Below are 27266 nucleotides of genomic sequence, written 5' to 3' on the forward strand. Positions count from 1 at the left end.
CATTATTATCATCATATTTCACCACAAAATTCATCTGAGAATTTGATAAAAAATCATGGGTATAGATACCCACTCTACGCTCGATGGCCAAGAATCCTTCCAAGCGTCACTTGCTCAAATCTACTTCCATCAATAAACAAATACCTTGTTCCACCAAAACAGCCTAGCTACATCACCTCAGTCAGCACTCTCGACGAACCAAAACAACCAGTTCATCAGAACTTTCCTAAACACGTACCCCAGGACGCCAAACAAAAAACGCCATGAGGACAACAAGCATAGAAAACTCCTCGAAGCCGCGGTGTAAATAGTGAAGGAGCTCAAAGAGCTGACGACCAATCCGCAATCAAGATGGTGATCGCGGGTGGTTCCCCAGGCGGAACTGTGTGCAACGCGTCCAGCAAGCTGAGGAGGTCACGTCGATTGTCTTCGACCAGGGGTCTGAAGGTTAGGGCGAGCGCAAACACAGCTGGGCAAGCGATCCCTCGGCAAGATCTCAATCAGAAGCTGGGTTTGTGTCCCATCGTGAGCGTGGCCGATACAAAAGGCCGACCAGCAATCAATTGGGAGCTGAACGAGCGAATCAGCCTCAGCAGCGGGTCCAGCACTGGCCTGGAGGTGCGTCCAGACGCTAGAAAGGGCATCGAATTCAGCGGGAATCGCAAGATGCCGGAGATCGATAGCAGAGGAGCAATTAACGACAACCTGGACGAACGTCGCGAAGGCAGGCCTGGTCTAGAGCTAATGAACGTGTCTGGGTTCCAGCAGGACCCGGAAAAGAAGCGTCGAAGGTCCTGGTCGATCGAGATCGACGTGATCGAGCGATCCAAGGAAGAAGAGAACGTGATTAAAAGCGACTCGAAGTATGAAATTGGGATCCCCAGCGAGGGATCGGCTAACAGGAAGCCTAAGCAGAGGCGTCAGCTGTCTGGTTCGTCGAAGGCTCAGAAATCGGCGAAGAACGAAGACGAGGAGGTCGCGAATGGTAAATGGGGCAGGAAGAAGAGCGATAAAACGAACGACTCGATCTCGAAGAGGCTGGAGCTGATCCACGAATTGAATCAGAAGATCCTGGCGAACTATGAACGGTTCCAGCAGAAGTCGAAACGAAGCCATTCTAAGGAGAAGGAGAAGAGTAGCTCCAAGGATCAGATTAGAGGTCGTGGTACCCTAAAGGACGAGAAGGAACCGAAGGACCTCAAGAAGGAGGAGCAGCTCTATTCAGAAGTGAAACGTAAAAGCAAAACGAAAACCGAGTGCGTCGTTCAGAAGTGCCAGGACTCGCTGCGACAGCGCAAGCTGGACATCAACAAATTCACCTTCTCGAAGGACCACTGCGAGAAGCTGACCACGGCCAAGGACCGAGGCGACACGTACGACAAGAAACGATCTTCCAAGGCCTCGCAATCACGACTCCCCTGCGACAACGAGAACTTCATCATGACAGCGAAGCCTGGCTTCGGCAATCCTGAAAACGGGATCAGACGATCGGCGACAGGCTCTGAATTCGGTACGAAGGACGAGAGGAAGGACTCGCAGACGGTTTTTTACGCCAACGGCGATTCCTCGAGGAGGCACGTAGACGAGGCGATCATCGACGACGCCGATTGTCTGGGGAGCTCGAGATTATACCCCGAGAGCTACCCAGCTCGCTCTAACGAAGCGAAAATCGATGCCACGAGGGAGGACCATCGACGAAGCGCGTCGAGCGGGCAGGCGAATCGAGAGGAAACTCGCGACACAACCGAGCTGAGTCGGGACGAGACAGTCAATAGGCTGGACGAGGGGAGGAGGAGCGAGGCGATCGATCAGAGGGACTTGGAGAAGGAGATCCTAGGGAACCTGGACGAGACTATCGAGAGATTCGATAACGACAGGTCGGAGAGGAAGGCAGAGTCCCATGACAAGAAGACTGACAGTTTCAGCAGCGATTCCATCGAGAACGCTAGCCTTTTGTCGGGAACGAGGAGCCCGAAGGTGGCCAGGCTTCAGGAGACTTTTAATTCCTCGTGGGACTCGGGGGTCGGTGTGGACGTCGGTACAGGAAGCGGCTGGGTCAGGATACACACGGGGATCGAGAGCAGCCTGGTGTATCTGACTCTGGATACCACTGCCAGAGACGTCTGCAGGGACATGCTGTTAGGCGACGACTTGTCTCTGTTTATTCAGGTAAGCGGACCCTGGAACTTCCATGGCTAATTATTCATTTGATTTACGAATGGAGGACTACGTGCTGAACGTAATGAGAGAGGTGAACATGCTAATGAGGAATGTTCAACGACGGTGCGTGAGACGACACTTCTTAGATGTATGGTTTCTAGGGCGTCTTTGGGCTTGGGTTTGCTCGAGTCTGCGAATGATAGAGAGGTGGGGGTTGTTGCTTCTTGGTAGAGATCTTTCGGGAGGTTGGAGTGTGTCAGGAAGGGTGTTTAAAGATTTGGGATTAGTTTTTCATACTTGGAAAATGATTCATTCTTTTTATTCTTTTGTAATATTTGAAGCTTTGATAGTCGAAGCTTAATTTACTGATGCAAGTCACACAACTTACGCTACTATGTATACTATTCCTTTAAAACTACCATAGAACAGAAAAATACGACCTTAAAACACTTACTAAAAACCCAATAAAATATTCAACTATCCCTCCAAATATATCGCGTGAACGTATCAAAATGATCGTGGAAATCTTGTGAAAGAATTTCCACAAACAAAGCAAAAATATGACGGCCAGCGTCGTCCATAGCGGGTTTAAACTTTCGTGGAGCGCGAGGCGAAGTGAAACGTGATAAGAAAGCTCGATTTAAGGTGGAAAGAAAAATGAAAGAGGCTCAGGGGTGGCGACAAAAAACAACGATCCTGAGAAAAGAGACGTGAAAGAGAAGAGAAATGTTGGGGAAAAAATGCAAGTAGAATTTCGACCGAATATCGCGCCGCAGGGTTTATCGCGTGCTCGAGCATTAACGACGCCTGCGACGGAGCAAACCGGAAATCCTGGGGAACTGCAGGATGTCTCTGTGGGGGGATAAATCGCGCGATTTCACGTTTCGTCATTTTCACGATGGCGTACCTACAGACGACCTGTTATTTTCCTTCGTGAACAAAGCGTGAGTGTCATTTAGATTCGTGGTCGTTTTCCTTGCAAGAGGAAGTCCTCCTTCAGTCGAAAGTATACGTAGTCAAAGTTAAGTGCACGAAAGATTTAGGCCTTCTGTGTGGTGTTGGTCTTCTAGTGATAGTGGTGTAGTGAAGTTATTATGGATCTATATATTTTGAAGTATTATTTCAATTTTTTGGTAAGACTGCATAGTATTTTAGGTGAACAATTTGTGTAGGCTACTGATTGAAAGTAGTAGATCTGAATATTACAGTCGGTTACAGTTTCGAATTTGGTGCAGTGAACTATGAATGTTTTTAAACAACTGAGGAAAGTAATTTTTTAGATAAATTTAAAAAACACAGTATAATTAGGAATTTATTTTTAGAAAATTAAGGAAAGAAATTTTACGTACATATGCAGTTAAAAACTTTTATATTACATTAATATCTTTATTGTTTATCAGCTTTAATTACACTACACTTTAATTTCATTTCTCGATTACTGTCACTCATAAAATATTATCTCTGCGTTTGAATCACGTTATTTAATATCGTTATTCATATTATAAAATAGAGGACACGAAATAAAAAGAGTAAACTTTAACAAAGAGTACAGAAAAGAATACAAAGTAAAAAATATACTATAGAAATTAATACAGAACAAATAATATGGAAATTTTTAAAAGCCATGCTGTGCACAGGCTTTTCTGATATTGAATTTAATTGGTAAACGCAACAAAGCTAGAAGATTAAAATAAAATTTTCTCTCAACAATCGATGCAGCAAATGTTTCAATGCGGTGTTCGATACAGTGTAACTTAATTTCAAATAAATTAGGTTTGATTTCAAGATAAGAGGAACACAAAATAAATATTTAAATTGAGGAAGGTTTTAAACTTGAAACTAGTATTCTTACTTAAAGCTAGAATTATCCTCTTTCTACTCAACTTATTTAAAAATACCTCCTTAAAAATATTTCTAAATTGTTTTCCTCATTAAATGAAATTCGATCACTAATAGAAGTTCTACTTCACTGCCTTCGATGCATTTTTAGAGTGATGTAGTTTCAATCCAAAACCTTTCTTATCTACATTTAAGTATATTTAAAATTTTTAAATATTTCATGATTAAGTTAGAAGTTAAACAGCGAAACGAGCAAAAGGAGATAACTATTTTATATGTCGATGTTCTTGCAGATTTCTTCCTCGATATATAGTATCATTGCTTGAAATAGTGGCGGTATTTGTAAACCAATATCGGCTTTCGTGCTGCTTTTATTAACTTTACCTTTATACATTTACCGGGTAATATGTATATTGGAAACGTGATCGTTCTCGGAATCCCCAATGTTCAATAACATCGTCCTCCTGCGTTTCGGGTCACGCTGAAACAGATATTCAACAAAATTAAGGCTTGGAGGAGATGCCTCACGTTCTGGTATCACTGGAACGTGAAACACGAGGTTTCATCGAAAAATGATAAAAATAACAATGCTAATTGTGGCCTATTTTCATGATAGATCGTTTTAATTACTCAACTCCACTTGCATTTTTTAGCACTTTAAAATCAGTAATTTTCGAATCTCATTCCATTTACCTTATATCTGTCGAATCATCATATTAACAACTAATTTTCTTGAAAATAAAATAATAATAATAATGAAATGATTTCTGCTTAAACTAATAAAATGTTCGAATTAATTTAAAATATTAATATTAATAGAAAATTCATGAATAATTTCACTTCTGATATACTACATTTTTCACAATTCGCTACCATAGCTTATTATACAAAAACAACAATCTTAACTCTTTAAAGCATGGTGGGATTAACAATGCCCACGTTTTTAATATCTAAATATGCATGGTGGAATACTTCCTACACCACCTTGATAAATTAAAACTACTTGGAGCACCGTAATAATTCACGAGAAAATTAAAATAAATCAATTTTGTTAAATTTTACAACAAAAAAATTTCTATGCAACATGGTCCTTTTTATTTTCTAAAATTCTGCGTTACAAAGAGTTAAGACACTTTTACCTAGCAATTTCGCATTTCCTTTACGTAACAAAACAGACTTTTGCGCGTCGAAACGCAAGCAGACGAGATCACAGCAGAATGGAAGTAGAAAGGAAATAGAAATGGAGTAGAAAGGGAGGTAAAAGTGGAAGGCTGCAAAACTTGAGGGATTTCCTTTTTCGAGTCGTTCGCCTTTCCCATCCCAGCGAGCCGATTTCGACGTGGCATCGCGCCGAAACTTTCCCTCTTCTCTTCCTACCGTTCGTGGTTGAAGAGTGACGTCGTATAATGAGTAGAGACGTGGCCCTAGCTTCTCAAAGATAACGAGGTACGCGCCAGTAATCAAAGGAGGCTAAGACTTTAAATAGCAGGCAGCCTCTTAAAAGAAGCTACGTTGCTGGTTGCTATTGCTGCCGGGCACTCGAGTCTGCTAGTGTCTATGCACAGACTGTCAAAATAACGACACTCTGACAGTTTGATGGGCCTCGTGTTTTTTGCCCTCCTAGGACCTTTCTTTCTGTCATTGGAATTCAATTATGGGGAAATATAATGAGTCTTCGATGCTATCTCGTGACATTATGATAGGATACAGTAGAGCTACGCCTATCTAAATATTTTAATATCTAAACATTCGGGTAGTCAAGCATTCTATAAATAAATTTTAATGCTGACGATATAGTATGAAACTAATATCTTTATTTAGTATGAAACTATGCAATATACAAAGTATGAGATAATTGAAAATTCTGAACTTGGTGTAATGATTAGATTCTAAAATATAGGTTCTTGTCTTATAGATATTTTTAGTAGTCTTCTATAGTAGAAAGAGTAAAAAGATAAAAAGGAGTAAAAAAATTAAACTGTAAAATTGCTTGTTTGTTCAGGGCGAATTTAATCAATTCAAATTGTGCTAGCTAAACCTTCGATTAGAGAAACTATAATCATTAATTTATTAATTGACTCTAGAAAACTGTTTATTACATTTTATTGTCTATTTACTTATAATAAATTGCAAGATTATACAAAATTAAAAGAAGTTCTGGTATCGTATTGGAAAATAAGGTGTGTCTGACCATGCATTGACCATTACTACTTACTATCTTGTACTCCACTGTGTCGCGTTCTAGTGATACAAACCAATGTATGTCTAGCGTATGTTTGTCTGTATTTTACCACACTATGCAAGTTTTTATTACTTTGAAAATGTACTAAGATAAAACTTCTCAGTTTATTACAATTTTGACGAAAATTTGTGAAGCTAAATCCATATAATTGTAACTTTTAGTTTAATATTTTATAGGTAAAACATGTTTAAATGATTACAATACAATTTCAGAAGAAACTATATAACTTATATTATCGATTCATAATATCATTTATTATAGAAATTATCACGCTACAACAATTACAGTATTACAATTTCAAATATAATTATATCTTTTCTCGAGTATCGGCAAAGTAAGCTGTGGCGTAAATAATTCGCAACTGTGAATTCCTCAAAGTGATTAATTAAATATTAATAGGATCAATGTAATAATTATCCCATCGAAACTCGAGACGTAACTAAATCTCTGATAAATTATTATCAAAGTAAATCGTGATCAATTTCAAATCCCTTCACTTTGAAAACGCTTTTTTATTATAAATTTCACACAATATTTCTCAGGTCGAGGTTACATTACGAATTTCTCTTATCAGGAAATTTATAAAATTAACTTAAATAACAATATATTAAATAACAATTAATATCCACACTCTAAAAATCAAAAGAATCCAAGAAAGTAATAATTCATTCATATTAGTTAATGCCAGGTGTTCTTACTCGCGCTTTCATTTTTCATCCTCATCGTTTTAGCGCCACATTCGCCGCAAGGAGATTTAATAATTATCGGAATTCCATCCAGAGGACAGGGGAATAAAACCCACCAACTGTGTTCCATTTATCTGTATTACTCGTTCGACTGATATCTAAATGAACCGCTTTTAGTGGCAGACGAAACTGGATCGAGCTCTCGGGTATCAACGTCCCATCCTGACTCGATGCTCGCAGTTATCCACCCCTTTTCCTCCGCTAAAGGGTTGACGTGACGGATATTTTTAAGGTCATTTGTTATCCGGATTAAGCGGGGCAGACCCACCCTCTTTTTACGCGCGCTGAAAAACATTCTAAGAAAAGCGACTAAGCTTTCTCGATCCTGGTACATTAGCGAGCACAGCTTTCTGTCATACACTTGTAAGAAAGTCTATACTCTGTGTTTAGACAGTAGATTTTTGTGCAAATAGTATTATAGACACAGTCGAAGAGATAGAAAGTAAGAAAGAATAGATCAATAAGTAAAATAGGTAAATTGAATAAAATTAGAATAACTAAATATAAATTTCTTTCACTTTTCATGTACTATAATTTGTACTTCACTGTTTACGTGTTATATACTTTTGTATATAATATGCAGACTGTAACTTTTTATGCAGTTAAAATTCATGCAGATAAAATATAGTATTATTATTATTATAATACTAGTATTATTATATAATACTAGTAGAATATAATACTATTCTTATTAGAATATAATACTACTTCTACTAGTAATATAATACTAGTAGAATAATACTAGTATTATTATTCCTGGAGTAAAGTACTCTTTATCTACCCTCAAAAAAGTTAAATTTATTACTCTAAGAACGATTACAACATAAAATAAAAAGTACCCAGTTATAAAATCATGCAGGTACTTAAAAAATTACAAAAATTTAGATTTTAATTCTCACTAAATCAGGGAATTCATTTTATATCTATTATTTGGTAACATAAACTTCTCTCAGAATTGGTGGGCAAACTTAACAAGCAAAATTCAAACCATGACATGGTCTCGAAAAAGTAGGTCGTTTTCCCTGTTCGCTTTTTCCGTAAATTCATTAATGGTGGAGAAAGAAGAGGCAGACGTTAATATCGCAAAATACCTCGCACAAGAGAAACGGATTTCCCCCGAGCGAGGAAGTCCAGTCGTCAAAAAGTCTCGTTACTCCTCGAGCGTGGCGAGTTCGGGAAACCAAAAAATTAATTGAAAAACAGGGAGCTCCTCGAACGTTTTAAACTGACGCGATGAGCCGCGGCAGCAGTTTTCGACGAGTACGTGATTTTAAGCGAACGAAGGCAAAATCATGACAGCAGGAGGCTTCGATAAATCACGATTCCCCCGCGATTGTGTACTGTTTAATCGCGTGTTTGTATTGATCACGCGTTTGTTCGTGACATCGACGGCTAGAAATTAAATAAAATTTCTGCGTTCTCCGGTCGAAAATATTGCGACGATTCGAAAGAATAACAGGAAACATCCATTTCCATCGATGCCCTGTTCAGACGTCGACAGGCGCTTTGTTTACCGAAAAATTTAGCTTTTGTTCGGGATGAAATTTTTGATGTACACTGGGAAAAATTATATCGCGAAATTGAAACAATCGGCCGTTTCATTTTTCTCATTCTGGAGCACTCTCGTCCGCGGAACGATCGCTTGATTACTACGCGTTTTTAATACTTTATACGCCGTGGAAAATAACGTTCTCCATTTTGTTCAACAAATCCTGCGGATCAGGTGCTAAATTTAATAAGGTACAATTCAATATAAAATTCATCTGACTGTAGACCTTCATCAAATTTTCAAATGAAATCATATTAATATATAACTATTTAGAATAATGAAAATTCATTTAATAATAACAAAAAGTATGACTACAGATATTGTTGAACGAAGCAAAAAATACAGCTGTGTATTATTTTCTATGCATCCTGTATGTATATAATTCTTATCTATCGATTAAAGCAAACAATACAGTACGATATAAAAATGCCATATTAAAAAAAAAGTTATCGTATAAATAAGTTAAAAAATAGGTTTGGTAATTAGGATAGTATCTGAGGTAATGTTAGGTAATGAATTTTCGGGAAAATTCTCGAGAGTTCAAGGATACGTGAGACCAAGCGCGTAACCCCGCACAAACTTGTCCCGCCCTTATGTAATTAAACACCTGTTCGCCGCGTAAACCGGTCAGTCACGTGTTACAAACTACCTGACTTCCTTGCCGCAGTTTCTCAGGACGCGGACACACCTGTTTCGACCGTGTTCTCAGCACGACAGCTGCCCCATGGCAAATTCGTTGGAATACCTCGCTTCGAATCCAATAAATTCATGGCACCAACGTGAAGTATCGTTAAAATACTATTCTAATTCAAGTAACGCATGAAATTACTCTCGATTCAGATGTAGCTTAAAAATAGAAGATTTATTAATACACAGCGAGTATTATAAAAATTGATTGAAATACGATAATAGTTCATTAAGTTTGAAATTGTATAATAGTTAAATCCTTTTATTTTACGTTTTACGTAATTTTAAAATTTTCTCGTTGTATAAACTGTGTAGCCCTCTATCAAGCGTGACGAGGGGAAAGAAAGTAAGTGCCAGAACGATTCCAGTTAACGAACTTTTCAATTATCTCGACACGAGTATTTTTATCGACGGGGAAATTAACATCAGGCGTCTTCCAATTAACAGTGGCGCTTCAAAATTCATTCTCTGCGTCAGCAGCTTCATTAAAGTGCATTATATCGCGCACAGATGACGATTCACGTTCGAATACGACCCTCTTCAATTAATCCGACAACAAGTTGTTGTCTTTTTTAGACTCGTTAAAATGAAAAATCGCAGCATCCCTTTCCCTCGGAGAAACTAATTAAGCGATATTCCACATTTTGAAGCCGTAATAAAAAGGCGACATGAATAAAAAAAAGCACTAGAATATATCAACGAAGACATTACGAAGAATAATAAAATTTTAACATACTACCAACCAAAAATTCTTTATTCAAAACTTTGCACAATAACTAAATGTCAGATCGAAAAATAGTACAGAGCTTTTCGATCCCTTTTATCATTTAGAATTACATTACAGGCTGTTCGACTATTTGAAATCTCTCGGTGCTCAAGGTTTCCCAAAAAAGGGGATTCCAGTGAAAAAATCGAAAAGCCTGAGTTCACACTGTCGTCATAAATAAACAGAAACTGTGCCAATCCGGGCTGCAGGTTTTGTAAAAATCGTAAAGTTACTGGACAAGCTCGACCAAGCGTAGAGTGCTTTTTGACGAAGCGATCGTTGCTTTATCGTCGGCCATTAAACGGAATATTTCTTCCTCTCCCGCTGTCCCCCCTCGCGCTACGATGTGAACAATATAAAAAGGGACGGCCTTTTAAAAAGGGGGGTAAAGAGTAATTGTGTAGCAACGTCACATGGCGTGCAGCAACAATCGTTAAACAACGTCCAGCCGTAAAAAGGACTCGTTAAATGCGACAGCTCGTAAATTGCTCTTCGTGAACAGGCCGAGGAACACTTTTTCCGAGAAACCGAGCTTCAAAGTCGAAATGAAATCTGAAATGGAAATGATCTATGCATACGCTGCGACAAATTTTTGAGGCTCATTATTTTTATGCTTTGGAGTGTGAAATGTATGTTATCGATGTATCTCGGTATCATTTGTGGGACTAGAAGATTGGTAATTTTATGGTAGTGGTAATAAAAGGGCGTTTAAATGGTGTTCAGATAAGTAGCTGCAGATAAGATGGAAGGTGGTTATTCTTTTTTGAAGATTTTGAATAATTTCTTCTAGAAAAAGTAACGTGAGGAAGGAACCAATATTGGTTTCAGTATTTTCATTTTTCTATATTTTATTATTCGAAAGAATAAGACACTTGTTGCGCTCCCATTTTTTTTCTTTTTAAGTCTTTATGAATCAGTAGCTATTGAATTAAGTGTTCTTGAATTAATTGACTTAATTAAATGTTTAAGATTTCTGGTTTTTTAACAACCTTCTGCTTTCCATATGTTACGATTATTGCTGCACGTAATATTATATTAATATTGACAGTTCAGTAAATGTAAATTGCAAATATAAATTGACAATAATAACTATTGTTTTTGTATCTTATACATTATTATTTTAATATAAGCTATAATGTGATAACATTGTAGTATAAATTGTTATTTAATAGTAATAGTATCTTATTTCAATAATAATGAGAACATGAAGCATCAAAGTTTGGAAATGGTAATAATTTTATTTTTGTCATATTTTTTACTGGAATTTTCATCAGTTTGAAATTTCAGTAAAAATTACATATATGATACAATTTACACAAAATTGCAGAGTTTAACCATTTCATTGATTTCAGTTTTGTAAAAAAGCCAGGTTTAAAATGTTTTGATATTACAGATCATGCTTTCACTCGATACTCAGATAAAAATTTATAACAAATACCCACATTCTTAAGTAACTTCACTAACAATTTCTACATTAACCATTGGATAATTAACTATGTCTTAATTCCCTGTAGACCACATCATTACTAACTTTCATAACCGAAAAAGAAATTATCACTTACCTATCAAACACCTTAACATAAAAATTAATACTGACAAATGTTTCACAGCCCTATTTCACCATTTTTATTCTAAAAAAAAAGACGCTTCAACACTTGTTGCATCTCTGTTTTTATTACACTTCCATCAACAACGTTCTCAGATCGACGACCATAATAGTAAACAGAAAATTATCGAGCCTCGCGAAACGACGTGCCAAAGATGATTATAATCACGATATCGCTGGATTCATGGCTTCATTCTATTTTCCGCGTCGATAACCTTTTTTATATTTCGTATAAAGCGTCTCGATCGCCAGGGAACCGCCATCCGCCTTTATCGCTGCCCTTGCAGCATTCCCAGTGATAGGAGCTCCATGCTCCAGGGGACAGACTTTCGCTCCGCGCTGAAGAATGACAATCGTTAAGGGGAAAGTGGTTAACGCGGCCAGATTAGATCAGGTCTGTTAAGTCTAATTGGACATTTTTTCGCTCGACCGAGAATCGAGATATCACGAACGTACGGGGGAGAGGCGAGAAATTTCATTCGACGAACTCTGCCATGCGTCAACTTCCGCTTCTTTATGTGGAAACTTCTCTTTAGGCAGTTTGTGAGCATTTCGAGCATGTTTAGGGACTTAGTATGCATGATTCACATACCACTCGTTGGTGTCTAAAATATGGTATATTTTTCCTTGGAGAAAATTACTGTACACTCTTGAAAGACACAGATAAGGCATATTTTGTTTATTAGGATTAACGAAGGCTCTCAATCTTGCTCTTTTAAGATTTTTTTGAGATGTTCTAGAGGTGTCTTAATTTTTTTTTTAATTTAAAATTCTTAATTTCTCGCACAAGGCCTGACTGACTCTTAATTTATTTTGCAAACTCTTAATTTAGCTCTTATAATGTTTATGTAATATTTATATAATAGAAATACTGGTTTTAATACTATTGTTTAATATTTTAGAGAATATAGTATACCCTACCTTTTTTTACAAAACTCTATTCTCCTTCAAATCTTTTTCAGTAACAAGTCTATTTATTTTAAATCAATGAAGTGGATGCATTTTCATTAAGAAAACTGGCCCACCAAAATATACAAAAAATGCACAACTTTTCATTCAATTAACTTCTGTAAATAATTTATGAACATGAAGCGTTTTAAATGTAAAAGGCTGAGTTAGTGTAGTACGATTTCACCATAATAACTAAATGTTAAATATAATTTCAACGCTACTAACAAAATAGTTCAACCACATTCAATCTCATTTTGAAGGTGATAATTTGATTATGATTCTATTTATTAATTTCTGTGACCAAACATTTTGGCGAAATTGAATTTTTCACCACGTGCGAGATAAATGCACAGTAAGCGACGGCTTCGACCGTTAATTTATTTTATAATCATCTTTGAAGCATGCATCGAGAATAATTTCGACCAAAACAGTGAATAATTTTGGTGACGAAAATATGTAGCTCGATACAATTTCAGTGGACTGCTGATTGAATTACGTCGTTGACGGCCTAAACGTCACTTTGCTTTCGTTCAATTAGCCTTTAGCCAATTAAAAGTGCAGCAGAGAATGACAGATGATTGGCGTGTAGAATATAGTACCCCAAAAATGTCGAATAGAAATATAATTGTTTGTAAATAATCAAATATATCGTATACCGTGATATATAATTGTGTTTAAAAGTTCATTTTACATAAAATGGAAAATAAAACGTGTATTGATCGATGAAATTAAGAGAATAATATTAAATAATTACTTTTTAAGATAGTATGGATTTTAAGCTCGTCTGAATTTTTTTGTCACGTCACTTTTTCATGATACAAACTTTACAGATGTTAATGTTAAACAGAATAATACTAATAAATAAGCCAACAATACCGAAAATGATATTCTATACATTTTCGCTGTAAAAAACGAAATTTATAGTTACCATTAAATAACAATATCTCTCTCATTTTGAAATTCACAGCACGATGAAGTACTAAAATTACAAATTCACATTTATCGAACAATATTTCTCAACTTTCGCAGAAATATTTTATCCACTCCAAATTCTATGAATCATTTCAATCATTTTCTTTAAACAATCATCCATAACTCAAAAATTAAAATATGTAGGACACATTATTCATAGTAACACATTTTTCTGCTTAATGTAGTTCGAGACACTATGTGTAAAGAAGCTTTCAATTTCCGTGACTATTATTTAATGCAAATGGAGTGTAGCGTCACGAAAGTAGTTCTTCTGTTATCTGACGTTTCTGTTATCTCTACGCATGTGTCTACCTATTAATGCGGATACCATAGTATATCTTTGCCATTTAAATTAACTTGAATACGTGCAGCCAAAGAAAAACAGAGGATCAAGCACTCTCTGAACTCTAGAACGCACAAGAACTCCTTGATGAAGCTAATTTGAAGCATTCGATTGTCCCTCGAAATAACGAATACCAGGGAAATTCGTCCACATACAGTTCACTTTATAATGAGTTTTGTTAATTACGTGTGAACCTCTGGGGGACAGCCTAGCTCCTCTAGCGCGTAGGATCGATAATGTCGTTTCTATCGAACGAAAGTAAGGCTTTCAAAGCGTTAACGAGGATTTTAAAGCTAAAACCGTTCGGATTGTTGAACTCCTTTCTTTCCCTCCATTCACCCTTAGTCTTCCCCCTTCGCCCCTTTTCTTCAGTCGCCCCTTCATTTGCGAACTCACTGACTTGCCCACCCCTCCTCCCCTCTACCGTTCCTTTCCCCCTTTCAATCGATTACTCGTTTTCTTTCTCTCATTAGTTCGGTTATTCCAAAGGTATTTCATTTTTTCTTCTCCCTCGTTTCGTTTCTATGAGCATTTATTCTGTTTCCATCGACGAGCTGAGAAACTTCTCTCTTGCGAGGATTTTTCCTTCTTAGTTGTTCACTGAACTTGTTTCTGTATTTTTCTTTTCGGTTTATCGTGAGACTGTTCATGTTTATGCAGATACTTATTTTCATACATAAAATTAGAAAAGTCGAACCTAATTAAAGACTTGTTTCACCCCTCAATTATTATAAAACGTATTTATCTTGCTGTAGTTTCCATATTTTTCCAGATTATGTAAATTCTGTCCTCTTTTACATATTGAAATTTCCCATAAGTGCATAAAAATTCGCAGTCTAATTATGAGCCACTATATTGTTCAACTTTGCGTAAAATAATATGAGTTGCTAGTGATACTTTCGTCAGTTTTTTGTTATAAGTATTCTGCATTTTGTATTGAGTCAATATATGATTAGAGATATTTTATATTGAGTCAATATATAATTATTAACATCTCTAATTTCACTTGAAGGAAACTCAAAACTTATTGCACAAAATAAGGATCAGCATGTTAATGACGAAATGTATTTTCAAAACTTATATGACAATTTACTATTGATTTTATTGTCCCATCCTCGTACATTCTATAGAATTCGTTCTAGAGCACAAAAGCTTTTGGTAGCCCTTACTAACAATGAAAATTCCACGTAAAAACTAAAGCTCATCGTGGCCTGCAGAACTCCCCCAAGGGCCACGTAAAAAATTTCTTCATCAAGCTCCTTCAAAAAATTTCCACCCCCACACAATATGATTATGAAACTTGCTATTAGGTGATATAAAACACAGACTCAAGAAGAGCACTCCACAAGTGCATTTCTTTCGAAAACAAGTTCGCTCCGCAGCATCCTTTGGTCCAGTGCTCTTCGTTAACTTTAAGTAACATCAGAAGATCAGTTCTGCCTCGCAGAAAGGAGAGCTCCTACTTATCTGAAATGAGTGAGAAAATGCTTTTCCAGCATCTCATCTTCCGAAGCAAAAAGATCTATCTCGAGCGATCCAAGACCGAAAGAAGTCACTCCTCTCTAGCGGGGTTCGAAAAAAGAGGAGCCACTGTTTCATCAGACCTTGGCTGATCGATCGATTCGATCTAGTCGAACGATCCTTTCGTCACCTCGAGAATGCAATGTCCTCTGGAAGGAACGATGACGCTGAACACGTTCTCGAACGAAACTAAATGCCAACAAATTTTTTGGTATATTTAGTTTCCTTCTTTCGTCAATTCCCAAAAATAATGGTTCAGTATTGCGTGTCGTGATTTGTTAGAATGTATTTGTCTGTGTAGCAATACTCGTGTTAATAGATTGGAGAATCTTGATGCAATATTTAGTTAGTCTATTGTGCTAGAACCACTTAGATTAAGTGGAATTGATAATAGTGGTGACAAGTGTTTGAAGGGCTTTGTCGCTCAATGGAATTTAGAGGCTGCTGGAATATTCAAGTAACGTTTAATTGCGTTTCAGTCAGCTCAAACAAGCCTAAGATGTGTTTCGAAAATTGTTGGTGAATGTAGAAAAATTAGATCAATTTTAAGAAGCTTTAGTAAAATTGAAAGAGTCTAAACGAGTTTGAAGATATTTTATCCAGTATGACAGAGTTTAAATTAAAATTTATCGAAGCTTAAAAATCAAGTTTAACTTAAACTCTTAATTTAGAATCATTATGCTTTTTCATGAAATAACTCAAAAATATTAAAGAATTTTCAAGTATGTCTTCATAAGTAGTTCCTTAAAAATAATTCAAATTCTAACTTCAATATCAACTTCATCTCACACACAGGCTTCTAGTATCAACGACAACCTCACCAACAGTAAATCGACACATTTAAGTATACGTATATTCTCATTCATCAGAGTTACTTCTCTTAATCTGATATTGCGTTAATTCTTCATTAACACAGACTTGACATTGCGCGCAATAAAGCCCCATTCCCGTTCTTCGACAAGGATATCCTTTTATGGCAATTTGGGTGTATGGCTGTATGAGCTTTGTCGGCGATGATAGCAACTCCAAAGGAAATTACGCCGAATTGCTGAACTTAGGAGAAAGCGAATAATCCACGATCCCATCTCGGGAGTATTGCACAAGCTGCCTTTATATGTATAGACAGCCTCTGTGTGCACACGCCTAGCCATTTTGCAGGAAGACAGGCCAACAACAGTTTCTGTATTATTGACTACTATTGCAGATATGAATTTTGGTTTTCTGCTGACATTAACATTTTACCTTCTGCAACCTGTGATAGGAACTAGTTTAGCGAGAGGCAGGGTATTTTGCTAATTTTGAATAAGTTTCGTACTTAGGTCATAGAATATTTAAAGACAGAATTAAATAGAAAATAATTGACACATGATGGGAGAAAACCTGTGAAATTAATCGATAAGTAGATTATTAAACAAAGAACATTTTAGATGTTTAAATGAGAAGGAAAATAATTTTTTGTTACAAATATAGTTTTATAACAAAATTTTCCTTATGTTAGTGCTATGGTTTTCCTTGTATTTTTGACAAGTATTTTTATATAATGTTTGAGATACTGAAGTTAAACTTTTGAAAATAGTTATAGTACCTGTTTATTTATATTTTGGGGTATTTTAAGTTGAACTTAGAACGAGCACCAAAAAAGTTTGGTGTAGATGTTGAAGAAAGGTTTCAATTATGATTCTGAAAATGTTTGTTTAAAAAATAAGGAGAAATATCAGATGGTATATACGGTGACTTTTATTATATTTTTAATAGTACGAAGAGAAATTTAAAAATCATTAAAAATCGAACTGATAGAGAGAGAGAAAAAGAAAGAAAGCAACGTCACATCGTCTCTCTATGTGAAGCCGAAAGATCAAAGTTTCTTTCTCAAACTCTGTCTGATTGCACGTAAAAAGGGTGTTTGGCCGAACTGCGACTTTTTCCACAGGGAACTTTTCGATTGACGCGACGTCGAAAGCCAGGGTTGACGATTTCTTATGGGAGACCCGCCTCGCGACGTGGTTGGTTCTTAAACTTTGAAACTCGGAGACCGAGGGCGGTTTTACGATTCCCTGTATTAAAATCGCGCCATAATGTGGTTACTAGGAATTGCTAGGAATTATTGAGAACCAATCCACCATCAATCACAGAATCCTGTTTTGTATCACTTTGACTTTTTTCGAGGCGAAGTGAAGCAATAAAATAAATCTCGTATGCGATATTAAGTTAGTCAGACTAAAGCTTGTCGTAGAATCGTCTTCTTTTCTTTCTAAACAATATTTCTAGTAGCCCACTGTTTCTGTGGAAGATTGATAATATATTCTTAATGCACTCTGAAGTATTATAATAACAGTAGAATTCTTCTGATAGCTAATTTTTCTTCTGCAGTAGACTCTTATTAAATCATAGTCCACCTCTCACAATCAGCCGATGTTATACCATACTTGTACCGAATAGGAGTAGCTCTGAATAAATGGGACTGTAAATAATTCAGTTCTGATTGAACGAGACTCTGTTCTGTGAACCTAAAATGCACGTGAAATATGTCTGACTCGGATGACTTATTCTACTGTCGCTGTACGTCAGGCAGACTAAGCGCAGTTATGTCAGTAGAATAAGTCAAGTCAGACATACTTCAGGCACGTTTTAGACTTCAGATGTTTCTACAACAATGAAGTTAGTACAGGAGCCTTAAATGTTATTTCGTTTGTTTTTTAATTTTAATCTTATTTTACCTTGTAGAATCATCCCTTAAAATTTCGAACACTCTGTACGCGTACAGTATCGCTCTCATAAGTATTCGAACTATTTTACAAGTTTGGAAAATTATAAGTTTATTGGTAGCAATTAATATTTATTGCTTAGACTAACCATTAATTACTGCTAAAAATACAATTATACTATAATGATTATATACTTAATTTGAAGACATAATAGAAATACGAAGCTAATGTAAAGAACATACATCAATGACTACAAAGAAAGCTGTATTTTTCTTAACACGAGACATCCTTCGAATACTTATGAGTGGTGCTGTATAAATAATTTAAGTATAATAAGGGAGCACACTGTGACTGGGCAATACTCTAAAACTCAATACGAGAAACATCTACTAATTTAAATACAGATTAGCTGCAGCGCAAAACAATAAATATCGTAGAAAATCCGATACTCGCACAAAAAAGAATGAAAATAGCTCCAAAATCTCCTTTTTCTAAGCTCCTTTCACGTCAATAAAAAGTGATACACGACGTATCCAATGCCACAGAATTTATTCTACAGAACTTCATCCTCCTGTAACGCTCGTGGAAATGTTTGTCACAGTGTGGACTCGTAAAATATGAAAAATAATCCGTTCGTGAATAATCTGGCTGCAGGCGGCTGACCATTTCTGAACGATGCGTATTTCTGTTTATTGACACGTCGCGCAGGGCGGTGGATCGGTTAAAAGTTTGTCCGCGGGATTATTAAAAATAATCGACCGCCAATAGTACGCAGGCACGATTTTTACATTGCTGATCGTCGTTTCGCCGTGATTAAAGCATCTCGTTTCTCTGGCGGAACGAATGGGACGCGGATACGAAGCGCGACGCTTTTCGAGTACAGTTTTTAAGCATTAGCGCACGTATCACGTGCAGCCCCACGTGAAAATACGCGTCACGTAGATTAGCATTCCCATTGGTAACCGTGTGAGAACATCCCTTTGGCTTTTCGCTTTGAAAAGTGTCTGTTTACGAACGTCGGAGTTTTATGCTCCCTTTTCACTTTCGTGATTCATATCTGCCTTCGTAGGGATTATTTAATGCTTTATTTTAATAATTGGACTGTGTTACAGTAATATTGTAATTTTTCGATTCTGCATTTTGCACTTGTTATTTTAATGACGAGATTATAATGTAATATTTTTTCTGTGACATATTTTGTTTCGTAGGGGTGAGAAAAATGTGGTCGACGTGTGTGGAGAATAATGGGGCAGGTTTTTGTTAATGTACCTACTTTGTATTCATTGAGAATGGCTATAGAAACTCGTGCAAGAAATTAATGTGTAGTAAACTGTGTATTAATAGTTAGCTAGTTACACAAGGTCTTTAAATATGGAGACTTCGATTGAAATATGTTTTTATTATGAGGGATTAAATAGAACTTAATGACAGCTGAATTTAATGTTTTAACAGTGCTTACAGCTGCGCGAGGAAATTGCTAAAATGTCCTAGTGAAATGTATTTTCTGTGTTTTATAAGTATTAATATATCCAAAGCATAATAATATTTAAAAAATAAAATTTTCTATTAAGATTCTATTTCCTAAGTTATGTCTACAAAACTGTAAATATATGTACACGTTCCCACTCGAACAATAATTGTATCAATACTTCATGCTCCAAATATTCTATACGACTTCCCACATTAACTCGAGAAAATCGTCAACAATCATTAATATTAATTTCGAGGCACGCAACAATCGGCAACAGCTCTTCGTCGAGCTAATTTTAAATGCAAAACGAGTTCCATTTTACTCTTAACGCTTAATCGCTAACCAAACATTAACGTCGAGGATTAAATTGAGAAGATTTACTCAGAACGACTGGGAATTGCCTCTCCTGGTAGAATGGTGAAATATTTGTAAACCAAGCGAGAAAACAAACAGGGAGATCGATTCTTCACTCCCCACGTGCTCCATCTATGCATCCTTCGATAAGATCCATTAACAGATTACCCTCGTTTTTCAGTATGGAGGCGAGGCTGGGAGGAGGTTGGCTCTCCAAGAGAAACCGCTGGAGATACAGGACCAATTTCTTCAGAAGCTCGGTTACCAAGACGTGTCAAGGCGATCACGACTCGGAGTCGATCCTGAACTACGCCACCTCATTGCGTTCCACGTGGGTGAGTACGATTTATTTGATCGCAGGGAGCATTGCTTTGCCATCGATCCTCACACGCGAGAAGATTTTAAGATAGATCTTCGATAGATTAGTTGCTTTTCCAATTCTAACAAAAATTCCACGTTAACCCATTAAAGTCCTATATTGCGTAAGTGCAATATTTTACTCGGTGTTATTTTTAATGAATTTAGGTTCATTATTGGATTCTATTCCTTCGTGTTATCGTTATGGAAGGAGAGTTTAATATTTTTTTCGTTACTATTTCTCCTTTCTGATCTAGATTCTACAACGTTTTGAAAATTGAAAAGATTGAAATATTTATAGCAATAGAGAGTAGTAGCTTTTTGTAAGTCAGAAACTTTTTTTGTGGATCTTTTTTATTTAGTGATCGTCTATAATATAATGTCCATTATTATAAACTGAACTTTTATGTCAGTAAAAGAAGACAGAAGGTGCACAATCTATAGGATATCTACATTTAAGTTTCTCAGTAACTGCATGTCTACGCAATTGTGTGCCTTAATGCGTTAAAAAGTCGCGAAATCTTCTGATAAATATTTTCAAACAGACACATCATAAAACCAAAGAATCTGCTAACAGTATCTTCCTAGCATTTTTCCTCTCGCACGATGTTTTATCGATCCAAGCGACTGCAAAAATTGTCAGCCGAAAGTGTAGCACCTTGAAAAAATAAGGGTAAAAAGGTCCCTCGAAAAAAATTGTGGCGAGCTGAATTCTGCAGAGAAGTAAAACTAAAAAGATGCCCCTGAAAAATTACGATGAGCTGAATTAAGTCAAAAATCCTCGTTTTCTCAAGGGACACCACGAGCGACAGCTTCATCCCCTGTTGGTTAGCGCGAAGCCACGTCGAACGGGGTGGTTTTCACGCCAGTTCTCATTTGAGCCCTTTAAATTTTCAAGCACCCCGCCACGACGCACGGTGGAACACAAGCCACCTAACGAAATTTCGCTCTCGCCAACCCTGCAGGAAATTACGTAGGCTCGCCCTTTTGATTGGGAAGGACGGTTTCCTGGGGACGTTGGACAAATAGCTTGTCGAGTTCGCAGAATTATTCATACGAATGCATTGCTCGCTCGATCATATTTTCCCTCCATAAATTCTGCCTCAGTGATTAAAAAATTGGGGACGCAAATCAGTCGTTAAGGAAAAGACTACCACGCTGATTCCATTTTTTGAGAAATAACAAATTTAACTTCTTCTTATGAGTGCTTGAAATTTTGTACCCTTGAACATGTAACTGATTCATGGAAAGAGGATTCGAATCTATGGGAATAAATAAGCGAGTGGATTTCTGGAGAGAATGAATTTTTTGCGAAGTTGAATTCTGAATCTTCGAAATGCATTGCAAATTTGTCGAGTAGGATTCAGTCTGGGAAAGGATTCAATTTGAATTTCAGATATTTAATTCTGTTAGAAATTCGGGGAAAAATTGATGAAAAAGGAAACGAATTCTCCAGTATGGAACAGGAGAAGGTTTGCGTCTTTATAGTGGATGGTAATTACGAGCTCCGTTGGAGCAGTTTCGTCGATCGATCATTTACGAGCGCATAATTACGTGCGTTAATATTGCTAATTAGATGCGCATCGGAAAACGCTGATAAGTATATAATTCAAACGGTCCGATAAATTGCTAGGGAATGGTTAATTAGGTTAATCCGCTTGAACGCTGGCAACCGTCTCGCCGATACAATCCAAAACCAACTAGCAGAGTAAGGAACACATTTTTACGTTTTATACTTCGATTTAAATTTGTAATCATTTGAACACAAATTTCCATTTTACTGAACCAAAAACTTCAAACAACTTCTGATAGAATTACTTAAAAAAAAAAATTAAATTACAAACGATGTAAATAATCTTTTGAATTATTTGAATAACAATACAACTTTTATACAGTAATATAACAATTTTTCACAACATATAAAAATTCAGGAAGAAAGTTACAAAATGATGAAACTTTATTTTAAGGAAACGTATGTTAACTGCTAGAATTAATAATAGAAATTACTCATACTACAGTTACTTAAATCTTCGAACAATCCCTCTTTAGTGAGTTAAAATTATGCTACAACTAGTAATCATCAGTCATATTATACATAATACTAGTCATGTATATAAGTACTAATTAATAGAAATTACTTGTACTACAGTTTCTTAAACTCTTCAAGAATTCCCCTCTACCTAGTTAAAACTGTATCAAGCGACATACTCCTGACAAGAACTTTAATAGATCAATCTTCGTTATTGCTATCGAAGCTATAGCCACTGTATCGAGGAAACGTCAATGTATGAAGCTTCTGACTGATACTATCGTTCCATCAAAACGACTAATATATGAACCATCAACCCGTGATAACCGTGCTACGATGCCCCACGGTGAAACCATTGTTGAGCGTTAATCGGTCGATCGACTAACCGTACAGTTTAACGCGACCGAATTCCACGGAGTGAATGGTCATCACCGGAAATCGGATGTGCATTGTTCGCGATAACTTTACACCATCACTCGAATGACACTGGCAGCGCGTGTTTTCACTATGATTCGCACGCACGTTCACCATTTCTTCTCGCTCCCTGTTTCTACCACAGATACTCGTTTCATATGCAAATTGTAGAATACCGCTATGTGAACGGGACAAAAAAAGAGAGGAAGAATCGTATCAATCACGAATACAAATTTTGAATGCATGTAGAACGGAGGTTTGTAAGAGAACTGTGTTCTACAGTGGAAACTGACTCTACAGATTTTTTAACTGTTGTAGATTCTATGTTTTATTTTTTTAAAGAGATTTTTACGTTAATAGAAGTGTTCTTGTGAAAAATAGTGGACCTAAGTGTCAAGATTGAAAAGTCTTTTTGTTTAAAAAAAATGATACTGCTTATGCTACTGCCTACAAGATTACTTTTAGATTTTTAAAAAGGTGATCCAGTTTAAAGTTTTCTTTCTTGGTAAAAAATTATTGTATGTGCCACATAGAACAGTTTTCTAACAAAAGACAAAATTTGGTAATTTTGGTGCCTATATTATTTTCTACAGCATCACTTCATAAATGTTTCTGTAGTAAATTTAGATTTTTAAAAAAAAAGTGATCGAGCTTGAAGTCACATAAGCCAATTACAAAATGATCCTTGGAACGAATGATCCCTGGCTAATTACAAATAGTGTTGAAGTTGATACTGTTCCACAGTTCCTAATATCCCATTTGAGCTGAACACGTAGTTCTGCACAATCTCCGGTCCAGACTGTGACCTTAACAAAGTCCTCGGTTACTCTTCCACCCTGCCTCTCTCCTTCCTCTTGGCACTTCGGAATGGTTAATCGCTGTTTGCCCATCAAATAACGCTACTAATTGCCCACCACCTTAGATGCACGTTTATTCCTTCTATCTCCAACCCTGGAGATGTACACGTTGTTACAGAGGATATCAACACAGTTTCGAGATTGTAATTAAATGATAGTTCACGACAAAGTTGATCCTCCCTGGAGGAATTGATAGTTTGTGACACAATTGGGGTTGGTAACGAGGATATTCTCTTGAAAGAGCACCACGGGAATATAATTCATGTTCTATATTCTCCTTTTCTTTGAATTTTCTATAGTTATGTTATAGTTCAAATATTGTTACTTTACTTGAAGGACTAAGGTCTAAAAGAACTGTATTGCTATCTGAAACACCAAGTAATCAAATATTCTGTAGACAGTATCTTCTAGTATCTATCAGTATTTTCCATATTCTTAACTAACAAGATTAGAAATAGGTCACCTAAATATTATCTACTTATTTATAATATTCATTCTTCCTTTGCCTTTGAAGTAAGATTTTCCAGCTCTACTTAACACAAATATTAACTTTTGCAATTATGAATCAACCTCATAATAACTTCCAAAGAATTCAACTGCAATTGACAAAAGACTCCTTCATTTAATACCAGAATCACCATATAAAGTCCACTGGAAATTCCAACAAACGTAGAATCCATATAATGATTCATTAAAAGCAACTTTGTGTAATACCAGGATCACCATAGAAATCCTAACAGTCTACCAAACTTGGGATGTCGATTAACAAGCTGAACTCGTATTTTAAAATTAATAATAATTCTAGCCCCCAGATGTTTTCAACATTTTCGCCTTTCTGGCGATAGAATCGTCATGGTCTCAGAGTCTAAACGTCGCAAGGTAGCCCTTCGTAACGAGTGAAACTTTCGCGGAGAAATTCCAAGCTGTTAGCCAGTCTGTAATCGGCATTTAACGTTTCAGCTTGGCCAGCCGCTAGGTCGTACTCTCTGGCAAAGGCGAACGCCTCGTTTCCGGAAGTTCCGCTCCTGGAAACTCTCAGTCGTTAGCGGTTATTATGGTTTAACATGGTCGGTCCCGTGGCTGCGCGGCTCTGGTCAGATGAATTTACTGTTTTAAAGCCCGTCGAGCGTACAGTGGTGACCTCCAACGTTGATATAATCGAGCATATATTGGCACAATGTTTTTCGCAGACAGGGTGCTCCAGTTCCAGGGAAAATCTTGTTACCTGCAATTTTCAATATTTAAATGTCTTGGAGTTCCATTAGCTAAGGATTTTTACAGCTTGGATATTTGATTATTTTAGGATTCTGATATTTTTAATGTTACCATTTTGTTGCTGTTAATTCAGAATTAGTGGAAGTTTGAGTCTCGAGTTTGAAGCAATTCGAAGTTTTTGAAGACTCTAGATTCGAATCACTTTGAACATGATCTGAAGCCTAAAACTGTTGAAAGTTTTAAAGGAGAACTTAAACTTTTCAAACTCTTTTTAATACTTTAGTAGTATTGCTCACACAAAGATACATATTGGAAATGATTCTAAGATATTCAATTGTAACCCCTTCCTCAAGACCTATTAAACCGCCCAAAGCTTCTGAAACTATCAAGACTTTCAAGAGCTCTAAGCTTCGAAACATGTTTGAAGTGATTCGAATTTTTCGAAGCTCCACCTCAAAAAGCATTTATAACAAATCATATATGTAATTATATGCATATAATAATCGTGGGTCTAGCTAATGTACAGCCGATAATGTTAACATGCCATTGGCTGCACTAAATACACACATCAGCTTGTTGATTTCATTAACACGGTTCACTTTGATATTGAGGGGTTTACGATTAGCCATGAAGCCAGGTGGTCGTTGCAACGTTCATACGTGCTGTCAATTGTCCTCTGACTCGTCAAACACGCGCATCACCGGAAGCGTCAAACAACAGACGAGCACTGTACCGTTATCACTGCGCTGCGCATTGTTTTGCAATAGTCACAGCCGAAGATCGGCTCTCCATTACCTTGATTAATGCATCGTTGGACAGCCATGGGATTCATTGACGTTACTCATTTGCCTGTTATCGATAAACCTCTGCTCGCGTACTGTACGAACGTGTGTAATTAATTAGAGAAGAGAGATGTTGTCTCGCGATTATCTGCGGGAAATATAACGAGGCAGAGTTATTAGCTCCTTAATGTGCTTTAATGTACCATAATTCCGTGATAATCGACTCTTGCTCAACGTGAATATACTCTTAAATACCTGCCTCTGGTATACGGTTGTTTTGATAACATATCTTTACAGGATTTATTTTCTGTATATAATTTCTCGACGAATTTATAAGGGAATAAGAATTTTGGGTTTGTTCAAAGTGGTATGCATTTGTTAAATATTGAAAAATGTTACAAATATTTGACGTAAAATACTTGAAATAGTATTTCTTTTAAGGGACTCTAGGTTTGGTATGAACAGTGAATTGATGAATGTTCAGACAGAGGCAAAGGTGGGCATTATCTAGAAAAAAATTATTTCAATAATGATTAGAATAGAAGATAATGTATTTTCGAAGGCTAGGAATTGCAATCGACAACGCGTTTCTAAGAACTGGGGATTCTGACGCGACCCTGAGGTCATTCTCGTGTGACACTGATGAGACCTTGACGTGACCCTCAGATGACCCTGAGATGACCCTAATGTCACCTTAACGTGACCCTGACAAGATCTTGATATGACCCTGACGAGATCCTGATATGAACCTAACGTAAACGTGGTGTGACCCTAACGCGACCCTGACGTGACCCTAACGTAACCCTACCACCCTGCTACCAATCTCCTCCCATACTGTGCAACAATTCTTGTGATGCATTGACGAAAAAGAATATCGAAAGAAAAATCGAAACCACAAACCTCATAAATGCTAATTATTCTACCTCTAATTACACGCGTGTCATTTTTATCGTTAATTTTCATCCATCTCGATAATTTAATGAAAACGACGTGACGAGTTGTTTCCTGTGGAATAGTTGAACGCTGCGAAAAAAGGGACCCAGCTCACGATGAGTCAGTATCACGTAACCACGCGCGGCGTAACACTTTAACTTAATTAGTCTGGTGAATTGTATAAGGCAACTTCGTGTAATGCACTTGAAGTTTACGCCTGCGCCACGCGATGGCACAGAAGCCCTGGAATTGCTCATTAATAGCGGCAATAACGTTATAATTATCCATGGTACGCGTGAACTCGTCCATGGCTCTGTCGTGGGATGAGGGGGTGTGTATGCACGCGAGCGCGCCATTAAATTTCAAAAAGCACGAACGACCGAGCCACTTGTCGACTGGAATAGATACTCGTTTTATTAACGCGCTTAGTTTGGGCGAAGTACTTGTTAGTTTTGCCATTTAGCTTGGTGAGGGATGAAATAAATTGAAGGGGGCTGAGATTTAGGAAAATGAATTTTTTGGAATGTTTTTGTTACAGGGGGTGTTTGGGAAATCGGTTAAACCATTTGAGAAACACTTTAAAGCGTTTAGTTTTTGCTGTTGTAGGTCTCTTATGCATCTGGCAGATATCACGAAATATTTTATTAAAATTATTTTTACATGGCACAAAATAATTTACATGAAATTAAAACAGATATTTAGCTTCAAAACTACCAATTTATTTTACACATTTGTACATATAATTTTTTTTAAAGGTCATCTGACAT

General features: G+C 36.7%; 1 protein-coding gene across 1 annotated transcript in view; it reads left to right on the plus strand.

Annotated features, from left to right (window-relative positions):
- The first annotated feature begins 351 nt into the window (after positions 1-351).
- Positions 352-27266, plus strand: part of Phlpp (PH domain leucine-rich repeat protein phosphatase) — a 96286-nt gene continuing 69371 nt past the window's right edge. Inside the window, exons 1-2 of the mRNA XM_076376793.1 lie at positions 352-2169; positions 20094-20247. Of these exons, the coding sequence (XP_076232908.1) occupies positions 352-2169; positions 20094-20247 (1972 nt within the window). The remainder of the gene's footprint in view (positions 2170-20093; positions 20248-27266) is intronic.

This window comes from Calliopsis andreniformis, chromosome 4 (assembly GCF_051401765.1).
Source record: "Calliopsis andreniformis isolate RMS-2024a chromosome 4, iyCalAndr_principal, whole genome shotgun sequence".
NCBI classification, from domain to species: domain Eukaryota; kingdom Metazoa; phylum Arthropoda; class Insecta; order Hymenoptera; family Andrenidae; genus Calliopsis; species Calliopsis andreniformis.